The 24441-nt window shown below is 48.4% G+C and overlaps 12 protein-coding genes across 12 annotated transcripts; 5 read left to right on the forward strand and 7 right to left on the reverse strand.

Moving 5' to 3' along the window:
• Positions 1 to 523: 523 nt before the first annotated feature.
• On the forward strand, positions 524 to 1509 carry N7516_006563 (histidine phosphatase family protein; the record flags this gene model as incomplete). Its single annotated transcript, XM_057219283.1, has 4 exons — positions 524 to 699; positions 776 to 1039; positions 1149 to 1364; positions 1446 to 1509. The coding sequence occupies 4 exons, from the start codon at positions 524 to 526 to the stop codon at positions 1507 to 1509; spliced, it is 720 nt and encodes a 239-aa protein (XP_057073374.1).
• Positions 1510 to 1711: 202 nt separating this feature from the next.
• Positions 1712 to 2143, reverse strand: N7516_006564 (DASH complex subunit HSK3 family protein; the record flags this gene model as incomplete). Its single annotated transcript, XM_057219284.1, has 1 exon — positions 1712 to 2143. One exon carries the CDS (start codon positions 2141 to 2143, stop codon positions 1712 to 1714), a length of 432 nt encoding a protein of 143 aa, XP_057073375.1.
• Positions 2144 to 3288: 1145 nt separating this feature from the next.
• On the reverse strand, positions 3289 to 5849 carry N7516_006565 (ketopantoate reductase family protein; the record flags this gene model as incomplete). Its single annotated transcript, XM_057219285.1, has 5 exons — positions 3289 to 4966; positions 5022 to 5451; positions 5523 to 5563; positions 5615 to 5735; positions 5816 to 5849. The coding sequence occupies 5 exons, from the start codon at positions 5847 to 5849 to the stop codon at positions 3289 to 3291; spliced, it is 2304 nt and encodes a 767-aa protein (XP_057073376.1).
• A 4516-nt stretch (positions 5850 to 10365) lies between these two features.
• N7516_006566 (ATP-dependent RNA helicase SUB2) lies at positions 10366 to 12389 on the reverse strand (the record flags this gene model as incomplete). Its single annotated transcript, XM_057219286.1, has 5 exons — positions 10366 to 10411; positions 10473 to 10730; positions 10785 to 11145; positions 11202 to 11612; positions 12134 to 12389. The coding sequence occupies 5 exons, from the start codon at positions 12387 to 12389 to the stop codon at positions 10366 to 10368; spliced, it is 1332 nt and encodes a 443-aa protein (XP_057073377.1).
• A 320-nt stretch (positions 12390 to 12709) lies between these two features.
• On the forward strand, positions 12710 to 13369 carry N7516_006567 (ribonuclease P Rpr2/Rpp21/SNM1 subunit; the record flags this gene model as incomplete). The annotated part of the gene is made up of 1 exon (XM_057219287.1): positions 12710 to 13369. One exon carries the CDS (start codon positions 12710 to 12712, stop codon positions 13367 to 13369), a length of 660 nt encoding a protein of 219 aa, XP_057073378.1.
• A 3-nt stretch (positions 13370 to 13372) lies between these two features.
• N7516_006568 (uncharacterized protein) lies at positions 13373 to 13573 on the reverse strand (the record flags this gene model as incomplete). The annotated part of the gene is made up of 1 exon (XM_057219288.1): positions 13373 to 13573. The coding sequence occupies one exon, from the start codon at positions 13571 to 13573 to the stop codon at positions 13373 to 13375; it is 201 nt and encodes a 66-aa protein (XP_057073379.1).
• Positions 13574 to 14590: 1017 nt separating this feature from the next.
• On the reverse strand, positions 14591 to 15191 carry N7516_006569 (uncharacterized protein; the record flags this gene model as incomplete). The annotated part of the gene is made up of 2 exons (XM_057219289.1): positions 14591 to 14821; positions 14916 to 15191. The coding sequence occupies 2 exons, from the start codon at positions 15189 to 15191 to the stop codon at positions 14591 to 14593; spliced, it is 507 nt and encodes a 168-aa protein (XP_057073380.1).
• Positions 15192 to 16653: 1462 nt separating this feature from the next.
• On the forward strand, positions 16654 to 17535 carry N7516_006570 (WW domain binding protein 11; the record flags this gene model as incomplete). Its single annotated transcript, XM_057219290.1, has 1 exon — positions 16654 to 17535. The coding sequence occupies one exon, from the start codon at positions 16654 to 16656 to the stop codon at positions 17533 to 17535; it is 882 nt and encodes a 293-aa protein (XP_057073381.1).
• Positions 17536 to 18480: 945 nt separating this feature from the next.
• Positions 18481 to 20803, reverse strand: nimA (serine/threonine protein kinase nimA; the record flags this gene model as incomplete). The annotated part of the gene is made up of 3 exons (XM_057219291.1): positions 18481 to 20568; positions 20629 to 20681; positions 20752 to 20803. The coding sequence occupies 3 exons, from the start codon at positions 20801 to 20803 to the stop codon at positions 18481 to 18483; spliced, it is 2193 nt and encodes a 730-aa protein (XP_057073382.1).
• A 547-nt stretch (positions 20804 to 21350) lies between these two features.
• On the forward strand, positions 21351 to 23382 carry N7516_006572 (ankyrin repeat and BTB/POZ domain protein; the record flags this gene model as incomplete). Its single annotated transcript, XM_057219292.1, has 3 exons — positions 21351 to 21584; positions 21655 to 21740; positions 21798 to 23382. 3 exons carry the CDS (start codon positions 21351 to 21353, stop codon positions 23380 to 23382), a joined length of 1905 nt encoding a protein of 634 aa, XP_057073383.1.
• A 194-nt stretch (positions 23383 to 23576) lies between these two features.
• N7516_006573 (uncharacterized protein) lies at positions 23577 to 23846 on the forward strand (the record flags this gene model as incomplete). The annotated part of the gene is made up of 1 exon (XM_057219293.1): positions 23577 to 23846. The coding sequence occupies one exon, from the start codon at positions 23577 to 23579 to the stop codon at positions 23844 to 23846; it is 270 nt and encodes an 89-aa protein (XP_057073384.1).
• Positions 23847 to 23895: 49 nt separating this feature from the next.
• On the reverse strand, positions 23896 to 24287 carry N7516_006574 (uncharacterized protein; the record flags this gene model as incomplete). The annotated part of the gene is made up of 2 exons (XM_057219294.1): positions 23896 to 24084; positions 24177 to 24287. The coding sequence occupies 2 exons, from the start codon at positions 24285 to 24287 to the stop codon at positions 23896 to 23898; spliced, it is 300 nt and encodes a 99-aa protein (XP_057073385.1).
• Positions 24288 to 24441: the final 154 nt, after the last annotated feature.

Consider the following 24441-nt stretch of genomic DNA (forward strand, 5'->3'; position numbering starts at 1 on the left):
ATACAGGACCATGGTCATATGGCCAAGCTGTTGGTTGTATACCAGACTAGTTGATTAGACAAAACAGAACCTCGAGGCCTACCATCGATGTATGCAAAATATCCTGTAAGACAAATTGAAAAGTACATCAAGTGTATTCCCCATAGTCCACAACCCCCAATGTGGAAGATATGCGCATCAATCCGCGGGAAGGTGTAGAGGCTTTCAATGTCATATCGATCCGAGCTACAAGGTGAACTGTCCAGGGACAAGAAGTAATCGCCGTATACGATAGTCGAAGAGATCCAAACTTGAAACACTACGAAGTGCAAAATTTACTAAAAAGCCAAGCGGAATAGTTGAAGATCAACTCCATGTTAATGTTATAGTCCATGTTGTATGGGTGAACAGGGATGATAAGCCTGTTATCGGGGTCCACCATGACGCAAATAAGAAGCCCTGGCCCTGAACTTGTACTTGAACCGGATTGTCTTTTCTTTCCTTTTCCTTTCCTCTTCCACTATATTCAATCCAAATACATACAATGGCTCCTCGATGCTTTATTATCCGCCACGGCGAGACAGAATGGTCACTTAATGGCCGACACACCGGTCTCACCGATCTCCCACTGACAGCCAATGGCGAGAAGCGCATTCAAGCAACAGGCAAAGCCCTTGTCGGAAACGACAGACTGGTTGTTCCCAAGAAGCTCGTTCATGTGTAAGAAATGTCTCGTCCACACTACTGACACTATTCCACTCCGAGGGTATCTAAGTATCTAACACGCCTGTTCTAGCTTTGTCTCACCCCGCGCCCGCGCCCAGCGCACCCTGGAGCTCCTCGAACTTGGGTGTCGGGGACGAATGCCTTGGAATGAACAGGGGAAGCCTGAAAACAGCGAGGCGATTCGGACGGAGGCTGAGGTTGAGGTTACGGAGGCGATTAGAGAGTGGGATTACGGGGACTATGAGGGGTTGACAAGCAAGCAGATTCGCGAGCAACGGGCTGAGAGGGGCGAGGGGCCGTGGAATATTTGGACAGATGGGTGTCCCGGTGGAGAGTAAGTACTTTTTTTTCTTCGTTATCTTCTGATTCTAGGGCTTGATTCCAGCTATGCGTTAAACGTTGGTGTTGTCTTTCCCATTCTAACATCCCCCACCTCCTGCCAGATCCCCCGAGGATGTCATTCGCCGCCTCGATGCTCTGATCGATGAGATCAAAAACAAATACCAGCGTCCCGGCTTCGAGAACCCGGATGAAACCAAGGGTGATGTCCTTGTCGTTGCGCACGGCCATATCCTGCGTGCCTTTGCCATGCGCTGGACTGGAAAGCCGTTGACAGAGACATCGCTGATTCTCGAGGCCGGTGGTATAGGAACACTCAGGTAAGGCTCGGCCTTGAAGTAGAGACAACTTCCTCTTCTGCCGTAGTTTTGAGGAACACAGCTAACATGACTGGGAAATAGTTATGAACACCACAACATCGATGAGCCAGCGATCATTCTCGGTGGTCAATTTGTGGTGGAATAAGATGACACGTCGGTTGGATAGAGAACAAGAACACAGAGGAGAGAGAATATCATATCTCTGCTGTTAGACATTGGACATATGTTAGCATAAGTCATGGAAATCGTCACCCACAGCGTATTGTAAAGCACCGCAACACAATCATGACCAATCTGACTCACCATATCAAATCAAATCAATACTCGATCATGGATAGTTCATCAATTCAATCCTCATCACTCTCCTCCCTCTTGATTTCATTCTCTTGGGAATCGGCCTTCTTGTCTTTGTCCGCATTTCCCTTAACCCCCTCCTCTCCCAGAATCTTCGCAGACCCCATAAACAGCGCCCCAGAATATCCACCTAGAAAGCGCATGTCCCCCGCCTGCACGGCGGTCATGCGGAGTAGGTTCTCTGTGTCGGCGAGGTTGGCGTTGAGCTGTGCGAGCTGGGAATGGAGGTGGGCATATTGCCGCGATTTGGCAGCGGACATAGAAGGAGTTGAGGTATGGAGGTTGTAATTGGGGGTGTATGTGGTGTTTGGGTTTGTATTGAATGTGTGGTTTGTTGTTGTGTTGTAGTTGCCGCTTCCTGGGAGGATTGAGGGGCGGGAGTAGGTGGTGTTTGATTCTTGGCGGCGGTGGATTGGAGGTGGCATTTTGGGTATGATTTGTTTTTGAACCTGGTTCTGGATTCTGGATGTGGTTTTGGTTGTGTACAGACTGGGTTTTGTTTGAGGTTCGAAGATTGTGTTGATTGTTGACATTATTTGACCGCGGGATTGCTTGCTATCAGACCAATCACGTGTTGATACAGACTCTATTTTATACTTCAAACAGAACGTGCATGGCCATTCGAATTTATTTTGTTTATTTGACTAATTGTAGCAACCTCGGAGGTATCAATTCATCTGCTCCTGAGAGGAATAAGGTGCTGTTCAAACGACGCAGCGAATCTGAGAACTGCAGCTGCACCATTTATTAATTTTCTCTGCAAAGCGCGAACCCAGCAGGCAGATCAACACAACTCAATGAACCGAATAAATTCACCCTCCTGCTCTTTTAGAACGCGCCAGAGACCAGACCACACCACACCACAATAAAAGACGAGGCTGTTTGCATCAAGCCAGATGAGAGACAAGGAAAAAGACATGGCAAATGAAGGAAACACCCAGGGGGAGCGAATGATGATAAAACAAACAAAATGAAAACGATAGGCGTATACGGGTCTAGATGGGAAGGGAAAGGAATGCGCCAGCTGGTATTATACAGTCATGCAGAGAGATGAGAAGGTGGGCAGGAGAGCCGACGACGACGTTATATCGACATGATGTAGAGATGAAAAAGGAGGTGGGAGGAAGAGAAACAGCAAGGATAAGGATGTCCCAGGTTAGGCTCGCGCAGTGGCCTCATTAAAAATCGATAATGCCGCGAAACAGGATGAGTATCGATGCAGAGCAAATCACGCACAAAGAAAAAAGACAAAAACACGCACACCTCGTTATCCCAATCACACTCCGAAACAGGGAAGAAAAAAAAAAAAAAAAAGAGCAACGAATACCCCTATGTCCCTCATGTATATGTAAAGAAGCAAACAGCAGAGTATTAACCTGTGCTTTGAGAGCACGGGACCGAAGAATGAAAGTCCCCGCACAATGACACCGTGATGCAAAAAAGGTCCAAACATGACCAATTTTCGGCGGACGATGATCGTCGAAGCCGAGGAAGAATGTTATGCCGAAAAGGGAATTCAATCATGGAACGCCGATCAGCCATTGGGAAAAGCGGACAGAAAACCATCTTCTTAGCGAACGGGCGCCGCGACCCCTTGGCCGCCGAGGCTTACCTGACTGCTGTGAGATGATGGTTCGGAATCAATATTTGCACTGGCTCCACTATCACCACTCCCCGCGCTGGCGCTCGCACTTGCGGTCAGATTCTGGTTCTTAGGAGGACCCTTAGCGGGGAACGCGTTGCTCACCCCATAGTGTTGCTCAATTTGCTGCGGCCCAGCCGCGTTTCCTTGTCCCGGAGGGTACCGCGGCACCGGCGTACGCATGTTACCAGGAGGTGACGGCTGGTCATTGTGAGGTCCACCAGGGGGGCCAAGACTGTGTTCACGCGTCATTGGAGGGCGGCCCATCCGGGGGCCTCCTGGGCCAGGGCCTGCTGGGGGTCCTGGGGGTCCACCAAAGGGAATTACAGGAGTCTGGCTGTTTCGCCGGCTCTGTGGGAAGGGTCGAGGTGGGTAGTCGCCCATATGGCTGGCCGTTAAAGAATTGGCTCGAGAATCGGCGTGCATCTGGTTTCGGTCAACGGCTCCATATCTGTTGGAGGAGTAGCTCATCATGGGATTATCCATAAGCGAATCATGAAGCCCGGGGATTTCTTGCATCACACGTTCGCTCGCGCGTTTTCTGCCAAAGTAGCGGAAGGCCGATGAGGAAGGGCGGCCGCCTCCAGGGGGACCGGCGTTGATACCGAATTCGGGATTTTTACGGAACTGGCTGTGGTTGGGGCCCTTGCGCCCTCGGCGGGAGGTCATGCTCATCATGTCAACATTGTCAGGGTCGATGTGGGGAATGCCCATATTATTCATCGGGTCGAAGTAATCCTCATCTTCTTCATCAAAGGCCGTAGCAGGGCGGGAGGGAGTCGGTCCACGACGTCCTGGGCCAGGAGGCGGCCCCCGGCGCATGCTCATTTCCTGTTCACGCAGCTGTAGCTCACGTTGACGAAGAGCCAACTCGCGCTCCCGTAATGTCAATTCAGAAGCAGGGCCGGGTGCGGGCTCGGGGTACCCATTTCCATTTTGAGGCGGTATAGTTGGTTCGCCCTGTTCGTCATATACAACCAAATGGCTGAATTCTTCAAGTCCCTCCAATGATGGGTCGCGTGGAACTCGGTTGGGGGGTGGCATCGGCATCGGTCCACCTGGGCCTCTCGGCATCATACCAGGGGGTGGGCCTCGTCTTTGTGGCGGGGGCATGTTCATCCCCGAGGGTGTTCGGCTTCCACGCATGGATTGCGGGGTACCATTCGTCATGGGTCGCTGCTGTGGAGGCGCGGAAGACAATCGGGGAGGTGGCTGACCCATGACGGATGCAGGTGGGGACTCCTGCCGGGGCCTGTTCTGGTTTGTGATATTGACGTGATGTAGCACTGCGTACATTGTTTCGATTCGGGGAATGCGAACGTTAGACTCGATTGCCAACTTGATCGGTGACCCCAGGAAAGTCTCGACCTCCATGGGCCGTCGACCCTGGAAATCTGAGTACATTGTAGTCGGGGAGTCTAGCGCAATCATTTTTTGGACCGTCTTATCCCGGAAATCGCTGGGGAATGAGCAACCTTGTGCAGATGCGAGCTCCATCATCTCGTCAATGATACCCATTACCAGTGGACGAACACCGGTTTTTTCGAGGAGTTGTGTATGATTCGGGGTGTCGAACACAACACTTGCGGGATGGAACGCGATCGGGCTGGGAGACGTTTAGCATACAAGTTCCGAATCCAAGCGAATCCGAAGAAACTCACCCTATCATACGGTCGAACTGCTCCTGTCTGATATTATCCGAAACCTTGCAGTCGACCTGCCCAGAGCTTAAAGTCATTGCCAATGCCGTCGCCATATCGTTCTGGATTGATGTCGGGATGGAGGAAGATTTGTTGGTTGCGCCCACGTGAATCTCGCTCGAGCTCAGATGTTCAAACTCGCTAGGGCCCGTTTGGGAGATCTCGACGTTGGAAACGAGAGAAAGGATAACGTTGGTAGGGTATCTTTGCTCAAGGTGGGCTTCAATTCCGAGAGTATTTGTTGTATTCACCAGAATACAAGTGTGTTGTGGAGTGACGACGGATTCAATCACGGAGGCAAGGTCGTAGACATCCGGCAGGGCTTTCACACAGAGGATGACATAGTCGTAGGCATTTTCACGGGATGAGGCTTCTTCGGGAGCACGAACAACTAGAAACCGGGACAGGTCAGCCGGGGGCTCTGACCAGGGCTCAGGCCAAGTGGTGATATCAGAATCTCACCATGTCGGGGTTTGAATCGTTCGTTGCCGAATGCTTTTGATCTGCGGAGGGGGTTAGCCATCTGGCTGTGACACAAGAACCCATATACATACTTAAATGAGACACCGTATTGAGATACGGCGTCGAATCCAGATTTCCATACTAGCGTAACGTCGCAGGAGGTTGTCGCCTGAAGCCGCCATGAGAGAAAGGCAGAGATCGCATTGCCACCGACTACACAGACTCTGATTAGATGACGAACCATCTTCTCGTAATATCCCAGGCGTTAATATCTGGGTTGAAGTTGAACTCACCGGACAGAATGCGCAGACGTGGAGGAGGAGCCATCTCTCAAATCTGGAAGGAACTGGGCGGGAAAGTCCCAGGTCAAAAGGTACAAGTTCCCTATAACACGATAAAACGAGAGAATAGAAGAAAAGAGTGGAGTAAAGGAGAGAGAAGAGGGAAGAGGGAATGGGGGGATGGAAAAAAAAAAAAAAAGGGAAGGAGAGTTGTAATCAGGAAGGATGAAATTCGAATGGAAGTTTAGACCGGGGGCAAAAGAAGGAAAAGACAAGGGTTGACCAAGTTTCTTTTTTACCGTGTTAGTTATCTTCTCTCTATATTTCTCTCTCTCTCTTTTCTAACTTCACGTTTTAGGACAAGAGAAAAGAAAAAGTGAAGGTAAAAAAAAAAAAACGATTGAATGCGATCGGTCAACAAAATATGTTTTTCTTTTTTCTCCCTGAGACTTGCCAGCCCTCAATGATCGTGGATCCCCCTCAGTCCGGAAACGGAAATCAAGGAACGATAAGAATTATTTTGACGGAATAGCGATGGATGCAGATGTTCTTGATCTTATTGTCTTATTATTGTCTTATCGATCTTCTTGATCTTCTTGATCTTCTTCATTTTACTCTATTTCCGTCTATTTTGGTCGATAAACACTGTTGGGATCCATTCTACTACAATACACAGTAACTGGTCTAGCCATATCTATCATCTAGCCATTTTGCGGCTCTCCAAGATTGGAATTAGTCTAATATAGCTAGGTACAATATAATCCATACTCAAACATTTAGGTACTTCAGTGAATCTGCAGTTTAATTATATATATGTATATATAAATATAAATATAAATATAAATATAAATGTAGTATAGGGTTGAGAGTTGGGCATGTATTCTAGACAGATGCCTTGATAAGTCTGATGCTATATTTAACTTCGCAAAAGTTAATTTCTTTTCTTTTTTTTTCAATACAGAACAATATAATACTGTAATTTTAAATAAAAATTGACTTTGGTGACCCACAAACGTTCTCTTCGATCTGCTTCTGGTCTTAATTCTCTTTTTTTCTTTTCTCTGTATATTGCACATATGTGTGTTCTCTTTAAAAGTCTTTCGTTCTCGATGATTAAACTAGAACGACGCGTTATATGCCGCGTCCCTGGTCTCGTCATCTACCTCCACTCTAAAATCCCAGTCTATATACTCTATATCTCGGAACAGAATATGGAGGCTTGTCAACAAAAGAATAATCCTAGAATCGGGAATCCCGAGTACTTTTGTTTTTTGTTGAAACATGGTGGTCTGAATCTTCCAGTATAGTCCTCACTAACAAAGTAAGCAGCAGATGAAGACAATATATCGGACACATTCTTTGAACCATTCCAAGGGGGTAGGTCTGGTTCGGCTCTTTAAATCCCATACACGGCATCAGGCGTGCATGTATACGGTACCTGAGCCAGTACCTGGGGTGGTTCACACCACATGCATATGAACGCATCGATTTTCTATCCCTGATCGACATTCAATTGACAAGTAGACTGGTGTACCACAGAAAATGGCCACCGGGCATTGTACATCGGATGTCGTACAACTTGGAACAACGGGAAGAGGGGTTGAATATTCCCCCTCTTCCTCCCCACCGCCGACATTCTCTTGAATCTTGAAAAGAATGTTGTATTTCTGGAGGTTATCGTGATACAACAGAGTGAAAAGGGCACCGATCCCGAAACTTGGGTAAATATTCGAGTCTTTGGGTCACCTTAGACTCGTTCGAACTACCCTACCCAACTTGGGGAGGTAGCTCACCAATCCGGTATAAGAGACAGGCGGAGAGATTTACAAGGGATATTCAAGATCAACTGTCCGCATGCCTTGGAAGGGGGAGGCGGTGTTAATAATCTCAGCATACCAAAGTAGTGATCGACATGCGTGCCGAAGCAATGATGCTTGCAGCTTGTAACTATCAAGGGATCGGCCCCAAGAGTCTTTTTGATATCGGAGGATTTTTTTTCTGATTCATTCAATCTAATAATGATATAAAAATAGTCTAATAGTCCTAGTATTTTATGGCATGCTCTTAAACTGTGTGAAATGCAAGCAATAGCTGCAATGGCTGTAATAACTGCAATGTATCCCTACTGTTCCGGACCGACGTAAAAGGGCTAGAACACCGATCAGTCACATCCCCTGTAGGCTGGGGGGTCTATCACTTGGAACCAGTCCAGATCTCTGGGAGAACGGAGTAAGTATACAACGTAATAATAAGGCAAATCTGCATGTGCACAAATAATATCCCGTTTTGTACTCCGTAGGTGGAACCACAATGATGACAGTACATTACAACGTACAGAGTACATTGGACACCTCTCTTTCTTCTCTCGGAGCCGGAAATAGACAGAACAGACTGAATAACATTGTATATTCTACGGAGTATTCCGCAGATACATAATCACATTCAAAGATATGTCGCCATGCCGATAGGTGGCAGGGGGTACGAACCACGTTTGCGGAGACCCGAAAACAGATCTTCAATATCAGAGCATCATACATAATTGAGTTGCTCTGCCTCAGCCACAATCGGTTTTATTTAGGGGAAAGCCACAAGAGATCATGACATCGCCTCGAATATCGTAATTTGGCCTTAAATTGGGACTGGATACTTCCACTCCGTACTCCATACTCCATACTCCATACTCCATACTCCGTATATGACTACCATATTACGTATCATGTTTTACCATATATTAATCAATCTTGAATGCAAGCCTCATCCCACTGAAACCAATTTAATCTCACAAGGGCCCTGAGTGGCCCTTGTGTTGTCGGTGCGGTTATGGTCGAATTCCCTCGGAACCTGGCGGATGTAAAATAATAAAATAAAAAGGAGAGTAAAAATGTGTGATTGGAATTGTGAATTGTACAAAAAAAAATACTCCGTCCTCCGTACTAAGAGGGTCCCTCGATCGTATCAGTCCACAGTCATTGGCCTGTCATAATTTTTGATCGACCTGGTCTCACCTGGGCACGCTATTGCTCGCTGTGCCTAGTTGATTGGGTTAGCGTGGTTGAGATAAACAGAGCTATGTATTTCGTGCGAGTACGAAGTACAATAATGTGGATATCGTAGCTAATTCGTATGTGCCCCGTGCATTGTAGCTAACTATGTACTTCGTACTCCGTACAGAGTACTTGGTTACGGAGATGAATATGAAGCATCTTCAATTCACACGGCGAACGCCGTAGACTCTGCACACTGCACACCTTCGTATGAGATACAGCCATTCACAACAGCCAACGCCAAAACGAGACAGCCCCCTGGTGGACAGTGGACACTAGAGTGAAAATCCGAGACAGGGTTTGCAGGGTGTTTGCCTGTCTCTCTGCGCCTTTCCATCTTCTAGTGCGTGCGTTAGGCTAAGCCACTTTTTATGTTTTGACTTGGATTTTTGCCTCGAACAGCGTAATGCATCAGGTAACTGTATTTTATATTTTAGGTCTTCTTTTACTTTTGTTGAATGTGCTTGATTTATGCTCGATAACTTTCTTTCAACCAAGGTGGTTTCAGGTGTGTGATCAACGACCATAAATATATTTAGGAGATATGTACATGGCACTGTGGTCCGAAGTAGGAAATTTAGTCACTGACAATCATACGAGATCATCTAACTATCTACATTCATATCTTGCTACATATGTACTCGCCCCTTCGCCCCCTCGCCCCCAAAGGGGATCCTAATTTCCTTGCCGTGTGTTCAGCTTGACAGTTATCGTGCTTTCCCTGCAGCATGCAGGGGAAACTGTTATTCTGTAAATTCATGACCACCTGATACTGATACTGAGCTGGTTGCTAATCAAACAGCATTATATATATACCCTGGATGGCTGTATTTAATCTAAATTGGCAGATATCCAGGTTGACATGGTGCTTTGAATCCGTCAAGGCCATATCACTGCTACAAGAATCGGGTAAAGGATGACCAAAGTTGCTACGAAGGTCTGCAAGTCAGATTGGAACTGCTACCAGGGCCTACATCCACCCAGCTCGTAGATACATTGCATGGCGGGGGTTTATTATCGGGCTCCTAGAGTTGCAGGTGGACGGGCTCCGACAGATGTGGGAAAATCACCAGGAGGATAGATGATCGGAGATTGAATTTTGGTGTCTATATCCACTCTGGCTGGATCGAATTGGTAAGGTCTTGGGGTCGTCAGGTTGAAACCACGACCGCAGGGCGGTGCATATTTCTATCTGATTGTCTTCGGCTTTGACTTGTTTCGCAGACATCGATAACTATGGCATCGCAACTCCACATTGAGATTCCAAGATCCCCGAAAGGATACGGTCATGATACGTTTTGAACAGTCGTGTAGGGCTAACCCATTCTTGCTTCCATTGCTGTTTTCGAATACATGGAAGGGTTGTGCCTCATTTCAATACCACGGGAGGGCAGAGGCAGCGCCCAACGGCGGAGAAAAACATATCAAAACCCGAGCTAGTGCGCCATAACAATTGAAAAGAGGTTTGAAAAAAAGGAAAAGAAATTTCAAATCAACAAAGTTTTCACCTAGGCATGCCTAAGCCATGTAGGTGGTGGAGTCAACACCGGCCTCGGGGTACTCACTGCGTACATCGTTAGTATTTTGATAAAGGGTATTACAGTTTGGAATTGAAGGAAACTTACGGAAGGGCAACCTCAAAGCGCTTCTCAATCTCCTTGAGGACCTTCTCGTCATCCTCGTTGCTGACGAAGGAGATAGAAAGACCCTTGGTACCGAAACGACCGGCACGACCAACACGGTGCAGGTAAGAGTCAGCGTCGGCGGGGAGATCGTAGTTGATGGCGAGGTTGATGCGCTCGATATCAATACCACGGCCGAAGACATCAGTGGCAACACAGATACGCTTGTTGAACTCCTTGAACTCCTTGTAGCGCTTGATACTAGATGGAGGTCAGCAAATTGCCCCGGCCAATGTCGAACTCGGATGGACCTACCGCTCCTCCTGGCTGACACCAGAGTGAACTGCGATACTGGGGAAGTTACACTCGCGCAGCAACTTGTCTAGCTCGTTAGCACGTTGGGTGCTCTTGACGAAGATGATAACCTGGTTGAACTCGAGGTTGTCCAAAAGCTCATTCAGCTTGCGGTTCTTCTCCTTTTCGTCGAGCTTGATGTAGTACTGTTGCAAGCCGTGGAGGGTGAGCTTGGTATCATCATCGACATAGACCTCCAGCGGGTTGCGCATGAACTTCTTGCAGATGGGACGAATCTCCTGGGAGAGGGTGGCACTGAACATCATAACCTGCTTGTCGGCGGGAGTTGCACGGAAGATTTCCTGGACATCACGGCGCATGTCTGAGGGAAGGCGTTAGTGGGATGTGATAATCAAGTCGTATCTCGTATGCACGTACCAATTTGGTCAAGCATCTTGTCACACTCGTCGAGAACAAAGGCCTTCACGTTGCGCAATGACAATTTCTTGTCACGGACCAGCGCGTTCAGACGACCGGGAGTGGCAACAACAATGTTGGGGTGGGTCTCCTTGTTGGACAGAATTTCGACGTCTTTCTGGATCGGGGTACCACCATAGAAGACCGCAGTCTTAACGTCGGGCAGGTACTTCGAGAAACGGGCGTACTCGTTCTTGATCTGATAAGCAAGCTCACGGGTGTGGCACATAACCAGGATCTGGCACTCGCCAGGAACGGGCTCCAATTGATGAAGGGTGGTGAGAACGAAGACCGCGGTCTTACCGAGACCGGACTTGGCCTGGCAAAGAACATCGACGTTCAAAATGGAAGTCGGAATGCAAACTTGCTGGACTGTTGGAAGGCGGAGCCGATGTTAGATTGGGTTCGACGAAAGAAGAAGCAAAAAAAAAAATCCTGTCTCGCAATGTCCGTCCATCCCACCCCAACATCAAATTGATGTTGGGCAGTCATCTTCCACCGCTTGATCAAACCACCATGACTGCACATCACATTAAAAGCCAAGCTTTTTGTGGATATCCTGTCATATTCTGCAGACAACATGAGGTGCGCCTCACAAGGAGACAAACGTGATAAATATCACAGTCTTCCACCGCGTGCGCTAATCTCCACAAGAGTACGTGGGAGTTGGGAACGGAGGCTCAGGCTTACGCGCAAGAGCGCCACGGGACCAAACGCGTATATATTGTAAAGAGATATTGTCCTTCTCAGGAGCAATAACCCTCATGTCGTCTGCAGATTCGAAACACGACTGCTTGCCAAATACCGATAGAAGAATCTTCCCGCGAGGATGGACGGACGTTGGAGATTGGACAAATGGAGGAACGCTTGTGGGAATAATGAGTTAGACTAACCCTCCGATGGATGTTCGAAGCCGCAGTCGGTGATGGCGCGCAGAAGTTCACCCTTCAGCAGGAAGTCGCGGAAACCGGTGGAGTGGATACCGACATAGCTGCCCTTCTTGTCGGGACGGCCGCCGGTTACAGTCAAGTCACCCTGCTTGTCGGCATCATCGCCATTGGTGGCAGTAGGCGCAGCAGTGGTGGCTGGTGCTGTGGTGGTCTGAAGCTCCTCATCAGAGTAGTCGATGAGATCTTCCTCGTGAGACATGGCGACGTAAATAGGCGAGTTTTGAGGAGTAAAGTAAAATTATTGGGGGAGGGCGATGATGTGGGGTTGAAGTGAAAAGAAGACAAAAGGTAGTAAGGAGAAGATTATGGACCGCGGGAATGTGGCAGGTCTCGATAGACAAAGGTGAAGGGGAAGAAGTCACAAGGCGGTAGGACGAAGACCTCACCAAGGGAGAATCACGTGGTTCATCAGCCTCACCGCTTTTGGTCTAGCGTCAATTGGGAAGCTTTTCTCGAATTACAGGTTGCAGCAAACACCCTTGAGATCCACTTGCTTGTTGATCTGTCGAATTTTCGAGAATGGCAAAAGCCAAAGGAAAGAAGGAAGCCAAGAACTCCAAGAACTCCCAGAGCCATATTCGAGCACGGCTGGATTACCTACATCAAGCCGCCGCATATTTTCAGGGCAAATCTACACTCACCGAGGGTCAGAACGTCAAAGTTCACAAACACACCTCAGATGCTGGTCATGTTGACCCCGAGAATGATGGCCACACAGTAGATACTCAACAAGTCTGCTCTGTGGATCAAAAAAAGACTCAAGAGCCATTGAGAAATCTCTCAAGAGTATGTGTATCACATCTACGCGCCGTTGCAATGAAGACGCAAATTCGGTTGCCGGTCACACTGAAGAGATCAGTTTGTAAGCGCTGTGACACGATCCTGATTCCGGAAGTGACTTGCTCGCATGAAACCAAAAACGCAAGTCGCGGCGGCAAGAAGCCATGGGCCGATGTACTGGTCGTCCGGTGCCTCTCATGCGGAACTGAAAAGCGGTTCCCTCAGACGGGGAAACGCGGGAGAAAGCTCGTTGAGCGCCGCAACGAGAAAAAGTCGGCGTCGGTACTCGATGTGAATTCACTAGAAGTGGATACCTCAGCGGCGTCGCAAGGAGAAGCAGTCGAATTATGTAAAGAGAATATGTCAATGTTGGATGCTGCGGATGTTCCAGTGACGTGAATTTCACCCGCCGAGTTCATACAATACGCTTGGGGTCACTTCCATATCTTGGACCTTACACCCTGCGCATTCTCCCATGTTCCGTGCTCCGTCATGTTCCGTCATGTTCCGCGGAACACGGAACTGGTGCGGTCGCACTTTCAGGATGCGCGCTTCAACAGACCAGTGTACCTTGCGTTTGCCATATCCATGAGACCATGACATCAAGGCGCCCCAGTGAAGGGCCTGTAAACCGCGCTGTTTGTGGGCTTTTACAATGGGATATCAGCTACAATGACCAGAGTTGTCCAGCAAAACAGGGAAATTATGTCCACCATCATCCCGGAAGGAGTCTCAGACCCCGTGAGTAGCCTCAGTATACCCGCAGCGACCACACCCACACGGCCGACATGCTTGATTTTCAAATCCGGCCTCTGACATTTCTCAAGGTTTGTGTCAGCGTTGGAGGACACAATGCAAGGGGTGCGCGATTCAATCGGTTTGAAGAAACTGTTCCCAATTATATTGCAGAACACCATAAGCCAAGCTATAACCATCCCAATGATGGACATGGGCCAACGTCAACGCAAAAAAGAAAAAAAAGAGAAGGAAACCCAGAGCAATGTACACGCAACATGCAGAGAGGGGAATCAAAACAACAGGGAAATACCAGAAGCATCAAATCAAACAAGAAGATACAAAGACGGGTCGTGTTTATGCGCTTGAAATCACATTAAAAATCCTTCATCATAGTCATCAAATCTCATGGATTTTCAGTACCAGTACCGGGTGGGAACCGAGTTGGCATGGCCGTCGTGGGCGGAGCTCAAGCAAGTTGTGGAAATACTACAATCCTTTCAAGGTCGCATGCTCTCAACACCGGTGTCTCGCCTCGATGGCGCCGCGAGGCATGCAGTTCTTACAGCCAATTGTGTCATAAAGCAGATAACCAGATCACTGAAATGTGACATACATGAATACGGTGGCCGAGGCGCATTCAAAGAAAAGAGTCCGTGAGGACACATTCGATATATAGTTTTTTGTTTCTTTTTGTTCTGTCGGCTTTGGTGTGTTGTGGTTTGGGTACTTGTGTGGAGAAATATAGGTGCGTATTGGTCGAACCATCCAGTGATCGAGTAAAAGTGAGATGTGCAAAACGCATGACCGTAAACGGTCTTTCGGGGGCGCTTGAAGACAGGTGTGGGGTTGGAAGTATATGGAGGGGTTGTGTATGGGAATGTATCATCGTCGGCGCCGAGAACTCTGGTCAATGCGGTGATCTAGGTTCTCGATCCGGCCACGGAAAGACTTGACGATATCGCGGATATGAGCGATCTTCGCCAACTCATTGTCCAACTCGTCGATAGAAGCCAGGATTTCACGGGTACGGGCGATTTCGGCATCGGCATTGCGAATGACGTTTCCCGCGCGGTCGTAGGTGTTTTGGATGGAGCGCTGCATTTGATCCTCGAGCTAGCAAGGATGTCCTCATGTTAAAACTAAAACAACGAAATGTGTTTTCCTGATGGTATGGACATGCGGCCAAGAACCGCTGGGGAAAACATACATATTCGATCCGCTGACTGATCTGAGCTTGCAAGCTGTCTAGCTGGTGTGATAGTGCGCGGAGGCTCATAGGATCCAGCAGCAGACGGCCCTGGCTGCTGGCAGCGCTGGTTGCGCGCGAGCTGGAATTGCTGGTTCTTCCGGTGCCTCTGCCCCTGGCCACCCCATTGCCGACATGGCCGCCCTGCAAGGCAATCTGCTGTTGCTGTCGGAGGATCTGGATCTCGGAGGAGGTGAGGCCAAGCGAAGTGTCGGGAATCGAGGCTGAGACGGACATTTGGTCCCGGCAGAGACATGCTCCGACCGCGACAGTCTACGAGGCGCCGATCAAACTCGATGTGAGACCAAACGGACCACAGGTCATGATGGAGGATGGAAGGTGTAGAGAGGGGAGGTTGCGATATACTCCAGTCAGGTTGGGGAATGCGACTATTGACGGTTAAAGAGGGGAGGGGAGCTTCTTTTTTTCCCTCATGAGGAGAAATCAAAAAGGGAAAAAGAGGCGGAGAAGGAAGACGTGAGCCGCTGAGAGTTTGGCGGCAACTAAACAGCGCGCGGCTCCAGAGAAGCCAGTTACACTCCCCGACGAAGAGGCTAGTGAGATTTCTATGTTATATGTTCTGGAACACAGGCTCAGGTGGAAATATGATACCTCGGACCTCCCCATAAAGAGGGGCTTGAAGATGGAACGAAAATACCAAAAAAAAGCAAGATCTAGTGCGTTATGTATTTCTTCTTTTGATGTTTTAGGGGTTTCTTTTTTTCTTTCTTTTTTTTGGGTTTCAATATGTAAGTACTTGTGCAATGGTTGTTTTTATATTGGATTTGTCAATGCTGGGTGGGCTCTGCACCTATCTCGATGAGGGAGAATCAAGAGGCTCTGCAGTATGTGTACTAGAAATATAAGAGAATCAAGAGCACTGGTGAATACTATACATATATCTATGCAATGATGATATTAACCATATTAAAGCTCTCTGAAGTATATACCTTGATATATAAATCAATATAAGACTAGATGTACCCTATACGAGGGATGTCGTTGTAGTTTCAATTCTGAACCATGGTAGCTCCCTCCCCACTCTTCCACTCTTTTTTCTACGGTAAACTGCAGCGACCAACTAAAACTTAACTTTTGATTGGTTTCATAAATACACCGCCCTTTTCTCCGCTTTTACCATGTGTATACGACTGAGGTAGTTTTCTGCCAGTCAAAACTATCCAGCACAACCTTGGAACTCTGCCGTGGTACTTCAATTCCAACTTCTTTACTCAGCCGCTACTATCACATTCAATCTTACCTGCCTGTGTTGTGAGACTGAAAGAGACTGAAACAGGCCATTTTACCTGACACACCGCTTGTCACTTTCTCGCATTCGGCCTATGAGCGTCACCCAATCCCAATCCCGGACACCTGCAGTCTCGACCTGACGGCCCGACGCGATCGATCCAGTCGAGGCAACCTAACGCACTGATTACCTGTTATTCTGTGAGACAGACAAACCAGCTATCCTCATTGCGCGCTTTGTTTTCTAGTCTGCGCATTGCATCCTTGATTCCAACCATATCCTTCACGTGCGGCAAACCCCACAGAGCCCAGACGTTTGTGCCGGCACCTAATTTGGAAACTCTGGAATTGATTCGACAAGTGCCCGAGGGATTTATTACTGGCTTTCGCAGCTAGGTTACACCATACCGATAGTTACAAACTACCCACACACCAACCCCAATCCGACGTCATGGCAAAAGACAAAGAGCGCTCGGTCAACCCTGCCGCAGCACAGCGGAAACTTGATAAACAAAAAGAGTTGAAGAAAGGCAAATCCGAGGCATTAGCGCGCCGAAATGAGAAACTTGCGCGCCGCAACCCAGATCGAATTCAACGCCAGATCAACAGCTTCAAAGAAGCCGAGGAATCAGGACAAAAACTACGGCCGCGAGATAAGGAGCTCCTCGAAGCGCTGGAGAAGGATTTGAGAGGTGTTTTGAAGGCGCGTGAAGCTCTTGGCGACAAGGCACCCCGGTTCGATCACGGCGGCAGAGGAGGCCATTCGGGTGATGGTGCTAAACGAGGTGGTGGCGACGGCGTGCTTGGGAAGCGGAGGCGAGGCTCAGATGAAACACGAGTGCCTCGTGACAGTGACAGCAGCGACACGGATGAGGATGTACGAAGGATACCCATGCCGCGGGATACACCGCCACCGATCCCGCGCCAGCACCAGCGCAGACGGGATGTAAATGTACCTTCAGAACAGAATGTTGAGCGCAGTGGTCCTCACCCGCTGCCATCTCGTCCAACGGCGGTTCCGGCGGCCAGGACAGTTTACGAAGCGAAGCCTCAGATTCGGGACCTGCGACAGGAGGCAACTAAGAAGTTCGTTCCGGCTGCGGTCAGGATGAAACAGCAGTCAATTAAGGGAAAGGGGAAGTTGTTGGAACCGGAAGAGATGGACAAGCTTGAGAAAGCCGGGTATAATGCAGGCCCCGTCCCGGAAGCACAGGCTGGCGACTCGCCACAGGAGGATTGGATGTTGACGTTAGAAGAAGAGGAGCGGCGTTTTAACCGGGAGCGTAAGTCTGTTCAGATGGAAGAGGTCGAAGATGAGGAGGCCTGGGCTTAATGTCTGACCCTTTGAATAAAAAGTTTGACTAAACGTGATGCACCTAGCATGCCACAGAGTTCAATTATATGTGCATAATTGTGTATTCCATATATAGTCCAAAAGAGTAGCTAAGTGTACCGGTCATGCATCTTAGGGCTAGCGCTATGGATGACTCGACTGATACCTAAAAGTCTGGAATGCACAAAATATGTTTGTGTATGAACATGGGTGTGTGCATCCAACATTGAAGCATTGCAGTATCAGACCTTTGAACACTCCCTAGAACATCAAAGTGCAATAGACAGAGAGAACATGGCCGAGGAGAAAGATTATCCAAATGAGAAGTAGGGTGAGGGACTCCTGAGAGTCCGACGTAACCACAAAGCAACATATTTGCAACGGACAAGGATACAATGAGTCATAAATTAAGCGTTTAGAGAAACAGTAAGCAAAATACAAAAATCCAACAGTGAATGCATGGCTAATGCAAATTAATGTACAAAGAGGACTGAATCGTCTCCTTCTTTGAAGGAAAGGGGCGTGACGGCATAAGCAACAAAAGAAAAGTAGTAAAGAGTCCAGTCGTGGAGGCAAGTGTGTAGCCAACAGAGGCAAAGAACCATGGACGAGCCATAGGCATGTGTATCAAACTCCGTGTCTTGCATGTGGCAAGGATGCACCGAAAACATTAGGGCCAACTCCGTGACATAATGGGCAAGTATGGGCAAGAAGCGAAGTGCAAAACCCGAAAAACGGTGGGAAACAAGGGGAACTGAGGGTTTCCAAAGAAACCCAAATCATCGGAATCCAATCCAGAGAACAAAATAGGGGGGAAAAACTCCCTCAAATCCAAAACAAACTCCATCCACACCAAACCAAGACTCCATAAAAAAAACCCCCGGAAACCGGAAAGAAACTGAAAGAACAAAGTAAATGAAAAGGAAATCTGATCTGAGGGAAAGATTACCGCAGGTTGCGGATAACCTTCTTGCCACGGGCAAGGAAGGGGCTGGGCATCTCATCCAGTTCAGGGTTCCAGATAGCAGGAGCATCACGTTCAGAGCATTTCACGCTCATGGTGGGACCGCCAGCGCGGGAATCACTGGCACAACGCTTGACTTCATCCATTGGACGGCCTCCAGCTCTCGCCTGTGCAAGTTCGACTAGAGTCCGGCCACCCATGTTGCGTTGCATAACAGCCTTGAACATTTCTTCGCCGCCACCCCCATTCTTGGCGGGGGGAGGTTGCTGCTTCGAGGCACTCTTGCGAGTTGGTGAGGTGCCCGCATCGGCAGCGAGGTTGGCGGATGATGGGATTTTAGTTAAACGGCGGTGGGGAGATCTGGCTCTGCTCTCACTTGCACTGCGCTCTTCGGATTGGGAAGCAGATGCACTCGTCGATTGAGGAAGCCGAGTACCACCAGAAGGGAACAGAGAGGGCTGGGTGGTAAGTTTCTGCATGAGAGCCGCAGTGTTCTGGCGAAGTAGAGGTCGTCGAGGCGCCTTCAATGGGTCCGGCTTCACCTTGGGCCGAGTTGGGGAAGGCAAGTCCGGTGTGTCGTCCTCGTCATCGGAGTAGGCTAGGGTGGGCTCCCACTTTGCCTTGTTCCGCTCGGCCTCTGCGAAGATGTTGCGAGCGCCTCCTTGGGCGGAAGTGCGGCGAGGGGACAAGGAAAGCGAAGCGATTGAAATGGGTGACGGCTCAGCCATTTGAACATCCACTGGTGAATCAACAACGGTCTTGGAACGACAAAATGGCGTCCGGGTCTCTTTCTTGGGCTGCTTTCGGGTATTTGATGGAGGAGAGCCCAGAGAAAGCTGACTGATGTCGGTGCTGGATGAAGGAGTAGTATCGCTGTCGTCTGTCATGTTGGCAGAAGACCGAGAAGACCGCCAACCTTGATTGCCGGATCGAGAGGACCCAGAGCCATGGCTACTGGTGCGAAATACATCATCTCGGGAAATGTTGCTATTAGAAGTGTTGTGCTTGTACTTCTTCACCTCAATGGCAACTCTTTCTTGCACTTCAGACTCAAATCGCTTGCGGAGCCGGTCAAGTTCGCCTTGCACCTGGCGGTCAATTTCCAAGCGTGCTTTGACCTCCCACTCTCGTCGGACAGTATTTTCAATTTCGGCCTTGATATGTTGCTTTTCTGATTCTCTCTTGGCGAGATTCTGTTCCATCTCGCGGACTTTATGGACAGCAATCTCCTCACGTCGGCGCAGGGTCTTTCCGAGGTCAACAACCTCTTTCTCCTTGCGCATCAAGCGAATGATAGGAAGATGAATTAAAGCAGAAGTATCAGGGCGGTGATCGGGATTGACCCGTAGACAGCTTCCAATAACGTTCTTGAGCTCTGGCGAATAGTAATCAGGCAAGGGAGCGAATTTTCCCTCGCGAATTTTTTGAACTAATTGAATGTGGGTGCGAGCGTTGAAAGGGGGCTCTTTCTGGCAGAGCTCGTACATGATGCAGCCAACCGCCCAAATATCGGAGCGCAGGGTGTATTTTTCAGCTGCACAAATTTCCGGTGACATGTAGAAAGGTGTGCCAACATAGGTTGATGCAAAATCGTGCGATTGCATTTGCTTGGACAGCCCAAAATCGCCCAGCTTTACGGTGTTGTCACTACCGAGGAAGATGTTCTCCGGCTTCAGGTCGCGATGCAAGATAGTGACTTGTCCCTGCTTTCCCTTGAGACCAGATGGTTTGGGAGCTGGGCCCAGGATGTTTGATCCGACCTCGGCGGGATCGGAGCCGTAGTGACACCGGAACAAAGCAGTGACAAGCTGGGAGAGAATGCGCCAAACAAACTCCTCTTCGGCGTACTTGTTTGCCTTCTTCAAGTTCTTGATGACCATGCCTAGATCTCCGCCACCACAGTACTCCATGTAGAGATACAGGTCCTGGCTGGCCTTCAGATGTTCCCGGTGGTAGTATGCGACGATGTTTGGGTGACGAAGCGAACTCAAAATGTTGAATTCGGCAGTAAGTTGTTCGCGTTCTTTCTGCGACATTTTGATGTAATTGATTTCCTTGCGGCATAATATCTATATGAGCAAGTGGAAGTTAGTTCCGGTTTCAAGATGCCAACAATGCACTACACTTACGAATCCATCTGACTTCCGCTTGACTTTGCGAATGATCCCGAAGGAACCGCAACCTGAATGAGCACATAAGATTAGTTTTGAACATATAGAATATAAATTGGGTTAGAAAAGCGCAGTACTTACCAATTTTGTCCAGTATCTCATACTTATCGGCCTCAGCCAAAGCAATCGCCATGGCTATAGATTGCTGTAGAGTTTAGGACAATAAGGTGAAAACGAAACAGAAGAATGAGAGTCAATGATGCATGAACGGTATGCGACAAGATCCTGTGTTAGTAAAAAAAAAGAGTCGAACTGCAGATTTGAAGATTTGAAGAAGAGTCAAGGCAATATGAATTGGAGCTTTGAAGATGGGTGTTTGGGGGATCGTTGCTATGCAACGGTTGATTATGACGCTTTCCCCAACGCAGCAGGCGGTGGGGGTGGGTCGATCAAACGGTCGGAAGGAGGCAAAACCTCGAATGACGTTTGTTCAATTACGATTCTTTGAGGTGTTATTGTGTATATTTGAATATATGTATTTTATCTATATGTATATCTATTTCCATACTTCAAGCATCCTATACTCACTCCCCTAAACATATACAGTATACAACACCCCCTTAATGTCAGACATCACATTTGAATACTCACGTGATCCTTATCGATAAGCCGGTTTCCGCCCCGCCGTTTGCCGTTTGCCCTCATCCCACTTCGACCTGTTATTTCTGGGAACCTGCATGATGTATGAGGCAACTGTGCTACGGAAGGACCAGCTGGAGATCAGCCTAGTCAATGAGAAGAAGTTGATTAAGGAGGGCACTATTAAGGATGATAACCCCTTAGATCTCAGTGAGGCGTTCCGCGAACTATGCAGCGCATGTCGTCAGGGCGATCTGAAAGTCTGTCAGGAGAAAATCACCGAGGGCGTCAATGTTAATGCTCGTGATCCCTATGATTACACGCCATTGATCCTGGTGAGTACAATATATTGATAAACCAACTGTGCCAATCATGCGTCCCACATAATAACCAAGGAACTGGTAGGCGAGCCTCTGTGGTCATTATGAAGCTGTGCAGCTTCTGCTCGAGTCTGGTGCACTTTGTGAGCGGGACACATTTCAGGGTGAAAGGTAAATAGCAATTGCTTCTCTATAGAGGGACTAGAATTAACGATAGTGGTTCTATAGATGTCTCTATAATGCCTTAAACGACCGGATACGAAACCTCCTCCTGGAATATGATTATTCCAAGTCCACGGACCCCCTCCAGCCGCTAGCCGCGCATATAACTTCGCTTCTCACCCGCGAGTCTCCATTAACGACAGATATTGTCGTAACTGCATCCGACAAAACGCTTCATCTCCACAAATTCATCCTCGCGGCACGCTCCCCATATTTCTATGGTAAACTAGCCGTGTCACCAGACTCTGCAACATGGAATCTCCCCAGTACCATTCCCCCGGAGGCATTCGGTGCCGCTATCAAATACCTGTACTTTGGGGAAGCCCCTCGGGACTTGAGAAGTGGACCAGGAACGGGCTTCACGGAGTCCGAGACTTTTGCGGGGGTGGAAGGAATCTCCAAGTACTTGGAGATCCCCAATCTTCTAGACAGTATCCTTGATAGCGGAGATAGGAGACGTGCCAGGCAAAGAAGAACCGACGATATTTCCAAGGGCCGAGATCAAATGGAGCAATGGTTCCAGGAGAATATTCTGGGGAACAAGCTCGAGGTAGAGACTTCGAAAGTGAACGAAGTAAAGTGGGGTCGAAGCAATGCAATCTTTGCTGATGTTCTTCTGAGGGCAGATGAACTCCCCGAGGAAGAAGAGGAAGCAGACGTTGACACACCGGAGGTCAACAATAGCACATCCAGTTCGATTCCTACCGCGGACAAGAAGACTCTCGAGGCACCGAAATCTATCATCTTCCCATGCCATCGAGCAATGCTTTTGCGGTCAGAGTTTTTCCAGGCAATGTTCACATCCTCGTTTCGCGAAGCTTACCTCAATGAGACTCTGAATATCATTGACGTCAACTGTTCGCCCGAGGTCTTGGAAATTATTCTTACATTCTTATACACCGAAAGAGCCGATTTCCCCTTAGAAATCGCGGTCGACGTCTTATTCGCCGCAGATATGCTCTTCATCGAGAAGCTAAAGACAAAAGCTGCCGTGGTCATCAGCACCCTTGGCAGTGCTGGAATGTCTCAGGCTGAGGCTGCGAAAACCCGAGGTACCGCGCACGAAGATGACATTGACATTTACTCAATCGTTCGGGCTGCGTGGTTGACGCGCGTGCAACGATTGGAAGAATTCGCTGCTCGATATCTCGCATATCGACTGGAAGCACATATAGATAGCCCAGAATTTGCAGAGTTGATCCAGGAATCAGCATCTCGTATCAAGGCGAGACAGGAGACCGATTCCATTGAAATGCTGGACGATATCCGGTTCTATCTTGGAGAGCGCTTTAGATTGAGATTTGATGAGGCTGGTCTGGATGAGATGATGGAAGAAAAAGAGCTACCGGAATGTCTAGATGAAGACGAGCAGCCCGAAGACGTTATAAATCTCACAGAACGTGTGAAGACCCTGGATGTTTCTAAGGAGGCTATCCCCAGTCAAGGGCAGGAGCCGCAAGTCCATGCCCCCGTGATTCGAACTCTGGATGGCGCGGTTGTCGAGGATGAATTCTCAGAAGATGCAATTAACTATGAGATCTTGCTCGAGAAGCTGGATAATTTGCTGGAGCGACTCAACCTTGAGGCTTAGGCAATTGAGGTTTCGCCACTGACTTCGAAATCAGTTGACCAACAGCCTCCCCTGGCGGAATCTCTCTGCTGACAAACTCATTGCAGACTCCAGGGCTCCGGGTAGGAGGGAAATATATATATATTGTCTATAAATAAAAGAAGTAGTAGATGATTTAAATAGCACTCGAAGTTATGTACATGAAAACACCGATAATGCCCAGTGACAAGCTGTCAAATTCATTAATAGAAGCAAGCCCAATGTTTCTAGACCTTGCAGGCCATGGTTGGATTGCCTGTATGCGGGACTCGAAGATCACCATCAAGTGGACTTGGTATGGTAGGAAGTTTGTTGCGTGGATAGTGGGTGTCAAAACCATGCTGGACCTAATTGATGGCCGCCACCTTGTATTTGAGTCGAAAATGGTGCGTGGTCCTCTGGAGGACCAAAGCGTGTCGGTTGCATCGTGGGTTGGTTCACATTAAACGGTAATTGTGAGTTCGTTGCCTCTATTTGGCAAAGAATTCGTAGTGCTCATCGACCTCCACCTGGTTGATCTTGATCTTCACCACCGATGCCTTTCTGCTGTTTCTCGAGCATCCTTGCATCCAAGTCTCGTATCTGGTTCTCGATTATGCCTCTCCGAGCGACCAAGTTGGAGCGCATACCCTGGAGGGCTTTGTTTTGCTCATCGAACGTCGATTCTTGCCGTTGCTTTGCTGTCTATATCGCATAAATTGTTAAATCTGAAATGCGATTCAATGACAGGACTGCAAATAAACGGATAACTTCGGTCTAGATAGATTCGCTCGTACCTCGGCAATTTCTTGATTTGTTTTAAGACCAGCTCCATAAAGAGTGCCCGTGATAGTGATAGAAACGACCGCGGTAGTTAAAATTAACCGCTTGATATTCGGAGGAGGCATGCTGAGTGCTATACAAAGCTGAAGCTGTTTGGTCGCAAGTAATTGGCCATCTCCAGGTTCTCACCGCCTACCCAAACTAGACTTTCATTGATCGCGGACGCGTTCCCTCGCGTCTGACTTCAACAAAGAACGACCGGACAAAGCGAATTTCACA

The sequence above is a fragment of the Penicillium verrucosum genome, assembly GCF_028828655.1.
Source record: "Penicillium verrucosum strain IBT 35672 chromosome Unknown utg000002l_segment0_segment0, whole genome shotgun sequence".
Taxonomy (NCBI): Eukaryota; Fungi; Ascomycota; class Eurotiomycetes; order Eurotiales; family Aspergillaceae; genus Penicillium; species Penicillium verrucosum.